This window comes from Maylandia zebra, linkage group LG7, assembly GCF_041146795.1.
Source record: "Maylandia zebra isolate NMK-2024a linkage group LG7, Mzebra_GT3a, whole genome shotgun sequence".
Lineage (NCBI taxonomy): Eukaryota > Metazoa > Chordata > Actinopteri > Cichliformes > Cichlidae > Maylandia > Maylandia zebra.
Window position 1 is genome coordinate 67630482 of NC_135173.1, and position 8989 is coordinate 67639470.

Below are 8989 nucleotides of genomic sequence, written 5' to 3' on the forward strand. Positions count from 1 at the left end.
GAGTAGTCAGGGCCTACTTGTCATTCAGTATACGAGACTGAAAACTAGGGGTGATAGAGCTTGTGCTACTGTGGCCGCTCGACTTTGGAACTCCCTTCCTCAGGACCTACGATCCGTTGATTCATTGATTACTTTTAAAAAACAGCTAAAAACGTATCTTTTTAAAATTGCTTTTTGTTAACTTTGTTTGTTTTTTGTCTTTTAATCTGTTATATCTGTAAAGCACTTTGTGATGTCTATCTAGAAATGTGCTATATAAATAAAATTTTACTTACTTTACTTACTTACAAAAGCTGCACCAGGAGGAGGAGCAGGTGTTTTCGATCAACAGTAGTGATGATTGGAGACTCTGCTTGTTCAGGATGTTTAAAAATGTGAAGGAAACTCTAACGTGAGAACGAGATGTTCAGGATAAAGTGTTAGAAGCCTTTCAAGTTTTCTATAAATAGCAAAAAAACCCAAAGATTCATTCATCACATGATTCTGATTCTACTTTTTTCCTCCTTTTAATTTTTCTATTCTTGTATTTAGTTTTCTGTAGACCCAGAGGCAAGATGTCTCACTGAAGTCCAGGGTTCATGCCCCTAACAACTACACATGAGCAAACCGGGGGAAGAATCAAGCATCAGTGGCATTAACGAGCAAGTCTAATGTCTTAAATTTCAGCCTGTCTTTGGTTCACACAGGTGTTACTTTCAGTATTGATTGGCTGTTAGCTTCTCTTCACTGGCTCCCTATGAAATCAAGAATCCTTTTCACACAGTATTCAATGATCATACCTAAATGACCTTGTAGTACCATATCACCCTATTAGAGCACTTCGCTCTCGCTCTGCAGGCCTACTTGTTGTTCCTAGAGTATTTAAAAGTAGAATGGGAGGCAGAGCCTTCAGTTTTCAGGCCCCTCTTCTGTGGAACCAGCTTCCAGTTTGGATTCAGGAGACAGACACTATCTCTACTTTCAAGATTAGGCTTCAAATCCCCCCAAAAGTTGATTCTGCTCACCTGGACGTAGCATTTTGGCAAAGGATTGCAATTTACTGCTGTCTAACTCATAAACTCAGATTTCCAGCAGGTTGCAATCAATCTGAGTCAGTCTGTGGAACTCGATCCAGCTATTGGCAACTGGTTGTATTCCAGTATGGTATGGTTATGTTGCTATCTAACAGCAATGTTGCTGAGCATCTATATCATATTTCAGTTAAATCCGATTCTGCAGCTACGACATGATGATTTGTGGAGGAAGTTCTGAGTTTGAGTTTCAAAGCTACGATCTATGATGTTCTGGCTCGATTCTGAATTTTTACTGTGCCTTTCTGATGTAGACAATAATAGATTTTCCACAGATGGCAACAGACTTGCAATTTTTGGTGAACAATATCCATTAATTGTTGTACTATCACAAACAGACTGTATGTTATTGCCATCTTGCATCGTGTTTGTTCTTTGTGGTCTCTCCATGCTCCTCCTTCCTCTCTTTCCCCCCAAACTCCAGTCGAGGTTCCTTATTTCGCGTCCTTCTGCCCTTGCTTGAGCCGGACCCAGTTCTTCCTCATGTTGGAGTGTCTCAAATATTACATAAAGCACCTTGCAAGACTTTTATCATCAATATGAAATTCACAACTTTTTAGTTTGAGGTGATTTATGTTGAAATATAGAAAACCGTTCCTGTGGAGGTAAATATATGTGCAAAAACATCACAGAATTAGAAGAAAGTCTTTGACTGCAAACATAAATAATTTAATTTATGGCTTAAATGTCTCTCTGTATTATTTCACTTTTAATCATCACAAAAAGCAGGAAAAAGTCATGTTTTAAGGGGCGTAGTCGTGTGCTGATTTATACCACTCATAAGAGCTTTTCAGACACTTTTCCATGTTTTCTGTGAGTTATTGCGACACATTCAGTTGTTGTAAATGTCACTCAGTAACCCCTGACTCATTAAGTTGGGCTGAATCTGACGAACGCTGGCACATTCGTTTATTTCGCTTGTTTTCATTATTCAGTTGGAGGCGACGAAAAGAGATGAGAATGAAGCGGTTATGAAATTAATGGCAAGTTCGCGTCTGCCTACATTTTTCATTAAACTAGGAGTTATCAGGGAAAAGTCGGTGAAAACTGCAAAAACAATTAAAATTTCCACCTCCTGTGATTCCCCACAGCTGTTTTTAATTTCTGAGAAATGAATGCAACTCTGATGTTATGGCAGGAACACATGAAGCACGCGACACGCATTTTAAACCTTTTTTCTTAAAGTGTGGTCTTACAGTTTCAGCTGTGTTAGCAGATGATGGAAAAGTTAGTTCCTCCAACACCAAGGTGATCAGATCAGGATCGCCGACCTCTCTTTGTGATGGTTTGTCTGTTATCTGCTTCTGCTTCCATTTTCCTTGGTCTTTACTCGTCCTTTGTGTGGTTAAACACACATTCTTGGATTTTATTTATTCTTTTGCCTCCTGTGTTCTCCAACTTTGATTTACTTCCTGTTTTATTTTGAAGGACCAACCCTCATGTTGTTGTCTTTCCTTTTACTTCCACTTTCTTAAGAGCTTATCCAAGCCTATCCCAGCTCTCATAAGACAAGAGGTGAGGCACGCTATGGGCCAGCCTCACACCGTACACTTGTGAGGGTGCTTCTTCCTTCTGTCTTCCTTCTCTCACCCCAACCAATCACAGCAGATGGCCCCGCCCCTCCCTGAGCCTGGTTCTGCCGGAGGTTTCTTCCTGTTAAAAGGGAGTTTTTCCTTCCCACTGTCGCCAAAGTGCTGCTCATAGGGGGTCATATGATTGTTGGGTTTTTCTCTGTATGTATTATTGTAGGATCTACCTCACAATATAAAGCACCTTGAGGCGACTGCTGTTGTGATTTGGCGCTGTGTAAATAAACTGAATTGAATTGAACTACTTCTACTAACACTGAGAATAACTAAAATAATACTGAGAGGAAGGAGGAGGAGGAGGGAAAGAGAGAAAAGAAATGAATGAATGAAAATGAAAATATGAACAGAAATAAAAGACGGGTCCTCTGGGGGTGGCACACTGGGGGGTACATGGTGTTTCGGAGAAGGGGAGGTGCCATCATTGGCTGGTCAGAAGGATTTTGTTCTTTTTTTGATAATTATTCTTTTATCTTTCATGGTGTTTTTGTTACCTTTATCTGGACCATTTAGAGACACTTCACTTGGACACTACGGAGGAAGCCTGTTTATTACTGGTTAGTGGACTGTTTTCTATCTATCAGTGACCTAGTCTACCTTAGGTATCAACCCTGTGACTCCCATGTGGATCTTCCCAGTTTTAGGTTATGCCCTGTGTTTGTTATCTGGGCCTCCTGCCATCTCCGGCGGTTACCTTGCAGGAGCATGCTCTGTATCTTTAAGCTTTGTGTGGGCCTCGCCACAGCTGGACATCCCAGCGTCCACTCCTGCTCCTCCCCAAAGAAGTTCACTCTCAGCAGCTTTGTCCGTGGGCTAACAGATGGGTGTCTGGCAGTAAAGATACGGCTTCTGCTCCTTCACTGCATGCTGTTTTTCCACTGAGTTAAAGTGATTAGCAAAAAGATGTTTCACTCTCTGATTAAATACCTTTTTTAATTAGACTATTTTGTAAACAAGAGCCGATCGAAATACGGGATACTGTCTCAGTGTGTGTGACAGAAGGATAAGACATTAAAATGTTATGCAGTCCCACATAAAGAGAGACACACCTAAAGGTGACAGTTATTCAAATAGAGGAACGTTACTGTTACGTCCGTTTAATTACAACGCGTAGACCACCTGCAGATAATCAGAGTCTGAGAGTCTCAGACTGGCAGGAAGGACGTGTCCCGTCATCATAAAGACTAAAAATATGGTGACAACAAAAGTCTGTTTCTAAATGTAGTGAAGAGTTTGTGCTCACGTGAGAACACGCTAGTGATTTATTTTCACCATGAGGTGATGCCAGCTGCTCTGATTAGAAGTTCGTCTGGTGAAGCGAATGTCTCGACTGCAGCACGATGCGGCGACACGTTCGCTCCCTCGCAGCACAGATCTGATGTGAAACGCTGTAGCTGCTGCTGTAATTGCGACGCCTCGGTTGGATTTTCAGCAAAGAAAAAAGAAGCTTCTTCCTACCTGATGAAGTCTCCCTCCAGGCCAATGACCCGTTTGATGATCTTCTGCTTTGGATTCCTCGGGGACCTGAGGGAGCAATAAATATAAATACATTAAAGGCAATAAGCATAAAACCCAAACAGGAAAACAGCCACATTAAAATCTTACAAGCGTGTTGTAGTAAACTGTGGAAACAGCTCTGTTCAGATCAAGTCTGAGGCTGCAGCATCTTTTTACCTGACGTCATCATATATGTTATTTTATGATTTGTTCAAAAAGTGCACGCGGGTGTGACTAAAGATCTGAGTTGCAAATCTGTCAAAATTTAAGTAAATCTGGAAAACCAGGAAAGCTATCACCCCAGGGCTTGAAATGATGCCACTTTGTGAGACATGCCACCTGTCTCAACTTTACACAAAGTGTCTAAAATCCCATCCTGGTTGAGCTGGAGGAGGTGCCTGGGGGCGAAGGATGGATGCAATCCGAGTTAATGATAAAAACGATAATAAAATAACGCTAGAAACCAATAAAAACCCTGAAAACCAAAAATTTCACACCTGAGCCTCAACTCTCGCGGCCCGGTACCAAACGACTCACAGACTGGTACCGGTCCGAGGCCCGGGGGTTGGGGACCGCTGATTTAGGTTATGGCAGGTGAGTAATTAAACACACGTGTCTTTGTTTGATGTTTTAAAAAGCATTTGATCAAGAACGTATTTAGAGACTTCTGGTACAAAGTCACCAACATGAAACAGAAAAATCAGCCGCAGAGGTGGTGATGTTAATTCTGTCGGGAAACAGAGGACACATTCAGTCTCTGAAGAGGAGGCACCTTCCCAGTGCCCACATCCATGGTGTTAAACCAGAATCATGCACAAAACCTCAGAATCTCAATTTCACCAACTTATTTTGACGTGGCAGCAAACATGCTAACATTTTGGACATGTATGGAGGTCGTATCATTTCTATGAAGCAATATGTCAAATGATTGGTTTAGCAGGATCCACTCCCCAATCTCATCGATTTATCATAAAAATTCTCTATTTTACCATATCATAAGAACTTGTTCACAAAAACATTTTAAGCTAAAAGACCAGACTCAGACCAGCAGGTGTCATTGTGCTGAGGTCCAATACATCTCTCTGAGAAAGCAGCTTAGATGGATCACAGATACAGTCGGCGGAAATGAGCTTCCTCCAAAGAGTGGCTGGCCTCTTCTGTAGAGATGGTTAGAAATTCAGTTATTTGGGAGGAGCTTGGATGGGTGGATGGGTGGATGGATGGGAGGATGGATGGATGGATGGATGATGGGAGGGAGGATGGATGGATGGATGATGGGAGGATGGATGGATGGATGATGGGAGGATGGATGGATGGGAGGATGGATGGATGGATGGGAGGATGGATGGATGGATGGATGATGGGAGGGAGGATGGATGGGTGGATGGATGGGAGGATGGATGGATGGATGGATGGATGGGAGGATGGATGGATGGATGGATGATGGGAGGATGGATGGATGGGAGGATGGATGGATGGGAGGATGGATGAATGGATGGATGGGAGGATGGATGGATGGATGGATGGATGGATGGGAGGATGGATGGATGGATGGGTGGATGGATGGATGGATGGATGATGGGAGGATGGATGGATGGGAGGATGGATGGATGGATGGATGGGAGGATGGATGGATGGATGGATGATGGGAGGATGGATGGATGGGAGGATGGATGGATGGATGGATGGGAGGATGGATGGATGGATGGATGGATGATGGGAGGGAGGATGGATGGGTGGATGGATGGGAGGATGGATGGATGGATGGATGGATGGATGGGAGGATGGATGGATGGATGATGGGAGGATGGATGGATGGGAGGATGGATGGATGGATGGATGATGGGAGGATGGATGGATGATGGGAGGATGGATGGATGGATGGATGATGGGAGGATGGATGGATGATGGGAGGATGGATGGATGGATGGGAGGATGGATGGATGGGAGGATGGATGGATGGATGATGGGAGGATGGATGGATGATGGGAGGATGGATGGATGGATGGGAGGATGGATGGATGGGAGGATGGATGGATGGATGGATGGATGGGTGGATGGGATCAGTACTCAGAATGAGAAGCCCGGTTGTTATTCTGAGCAGAGCTTTCTCAGAGTCAGATCGTGGCTGCACTGAATGAATACTTCTGAGTGAATCATGTATGGAGCTCTAAAACATTTTGTAGAAAGTAGATGATAAAAATAGGACTAGGAAACTAGTCTGTCTGATTCAAAGTGATCACACCACCAGAAGATCAATACATCAACCACTGACCACTGAGAGAGAAACAGCTTCTTTTACAGATAAAAATTTACTAAATAAAAAGACCCAGTTTAACAGCAGGAGTAGCCAGAAATACAGTTAGGTCTCTGAACCACTTCTTTGAGGGGAAACAAGAGCAAATGTGGAGGTAAATAGGTGACGACATGCAGAGCGTGGTCAGAGCATGGCTCGCAGCGGCAGGTTAACGTCCACACGCCTGTGCAGAGCGTGGTCACACATCGCTCTGTGGTTATAGGCCAGTCTACTGCATAGTTTACTTTATACATCAAACTACTGCTGCTGCTACAGCTTCCCCTCACAGAGGCGGTGCCGTCATCCAGTCCGATCTTTTGTGATGGTCATCACGACTTTGCAAGTAACCTCTGCCTGACCCCCCCAACAAAAGAAGTGGCAGTGTTGAAAAGCAGGAAACATTAATCTCATGTTCATGTTCCATCTCCAGCTCCGATTGAACGTGAACTGTGGGGGCAACAGAGTTCATCCAGAGGTGGGCTGACACCGATGACACAGGTTATTTTATCTTATGTTGAAACAATATTCCCAGATCCTTGCTTTAAAAATAAAATTTTATTTTATTTTTGAACCAATATGAAGAACTCTAACCTCCTGTTGCTAAGTAAAAATGTCTATTTCCTGACGGCATGGCGACTGGTTGCTGGATAAACCAGTTGCTGCATAGAAAACCTCGTTGTGCTGGCTTTGGTTTCTAGCAGATTGCCGTGGTTACCAGTACTTTGCATTGAAGACTTGTCTGAACACAAATTACTTGCCAAGTAGATGTGAAGCCAAAGAGTGCGATGCAAACTGGGAATGGAATAAAAGTTGTGCCTTTCTGCTGAAACCAGCTCACTAAAAGCACAGCTTTTACTCTTTGCAACCAATCTCACGTAGCAAAAGCAAGAAACTTTCTGCAACCACTCACCAACTAGTTTTGCCCTGGTAACTGGTGGTTACTATGGCATCACTGACTGGTCTTTAGGCCTGCATGGCTGGTGATTAGCAATTGATTTCACAGCAACTGCCAGCAACCACCCAGCAACTGGTCTGGGAACGCTCATTTTCCCCAAAGACTGGTGGTCTCAGGTGGTTACCAACTGGTAGCCAACCAGTTTCTTAACCAAGCTTAACCAAGCGTGTTGATGGTCAACAAGTCCTGCACAGCCTCAGCTAAGACACAGACAGTAGTTCACAGACAGTGCTGATAAACACCAGGCAGAGCTCAGTGACTGTACAGCAGCACAGAGATACAGCGGTGACCCCTGACCCCGCTGAACATTTATGGCGACTCGTGAAAACACAGAAAGCCGAACACTCCTGAGAAGTGTTGAAATCTCAGCTCTCTGAATCACTGCGAGACCCTGCTGGGATAAGTCGGGTTATCAGGCTTGAATAATCTCTGCTGTTTTTTCTCTTTTGTCTCTTTTATGTGATGAAGCTCTGACAGGAATCGATCTCTGATTCACTGCCTTACTCAACCAGCTGCAACACTACAAACCAAACTACCCAAACTCAGCTGTTACTCTGGCTCGTTACAGCTGTAGAGACGAATCAGATCACACTGGATTCAAACACGCTGCACATTTCAGCTTTCCTTTAATCAACAGCATCTAACGTGGAAGAATGAGTGATTCTTTATCTGATCATCAAAAAACAACAAACTAAAAGCTAAATTTTTTTTATTAATCGCTCATCATGGAGCTGACATCAAACAGGAAATCGAGCCACAGATGCTGAAGTTTGGTGTTCGGACCACCGACTCATCAGGACACACCGCTGCCCATTTATGTTCCACCAACAGTCCCAAAGCAGTGAGGCGGGGCAAACCCTCAGGACAGCAGCGCTGAATGAACACGATTATTGTAATGTATGAAAGATCTCTTTCCTCTGATTTAAGTCTTATTAACAGCGTCTCCTGGATTGTGTGTTTATCTTCAGCTAAACTGAGGCAGTGAACATGTGGCGGTGATGAACAGCGTGCAGGCAGCAGTTCACCGCACTTTCATTTTACCTTAGAGGACAAAGGCGCCTCCCACTAACCTGTTCACACACAGACTGTAACTAAAGATGGACACAGCCACTGTGATGTCACATGTTGGTTACAGAAGCGCGAGCTTGAAGCCCAAACGTCATCTTTGTGTTTTGAAGCGAGCGGTGGATCTGACAAAACCAAAACTTCGTCTTTTTTTAGCTCTAATATTGAAAATAATAAAATAATCATGTTGTATTCAGTAACTGAGACCATAAACTCATGAGCTGTGTTAACTGAGGTCAGAGATCAAAACAGCAGTAGGCTCATTTTCCTCTACACTTCTATACAACATGCCGTCCTCCTGAAACACACGAGTCGCCCCCTGCTGGTCACTAGAAAGCCTGTCTGTTTAAGACACTTTCATTAGCTTCACCTTGCAGACCCAGAAGCTGTGTCCATGTCCTTTTTAGAGGTCCAGTCTCTATTTGCACGCAGACGTGAATGAATGTTACAGACTGTATTTATTTTTCAAGAAAAGTCCCCCACAAGCATCTGAGAAATGGAGTTTCCAAAAAATGATAAA

General features: G+C 43.5%; 1 protein-coding gene across 1 annotated transcript in view; it reads right to left on the reverse strand.

Annotated features, from left to right (window-relative positions):
• The window catches only part of immp2l (inner mitochondrial membrane peptidase subunit 2), a 201888-nt gene that overhangs the window by 32674 nt on the left and 160225 nt on the right, over nucleotides 1–8989 (reverse strand). Inside the window, exon 4 of the mRNA XM_076886963.1 lies at nucleotides 4115–4180. Within this exon, the coding sequence (XP_076743078.1) occupies nucleotides 4115–4180 (66 nt within the window). The remainder of the gene's footprint in view (nucleotides 1–4114; nucleotides 4181–8989) is intronic.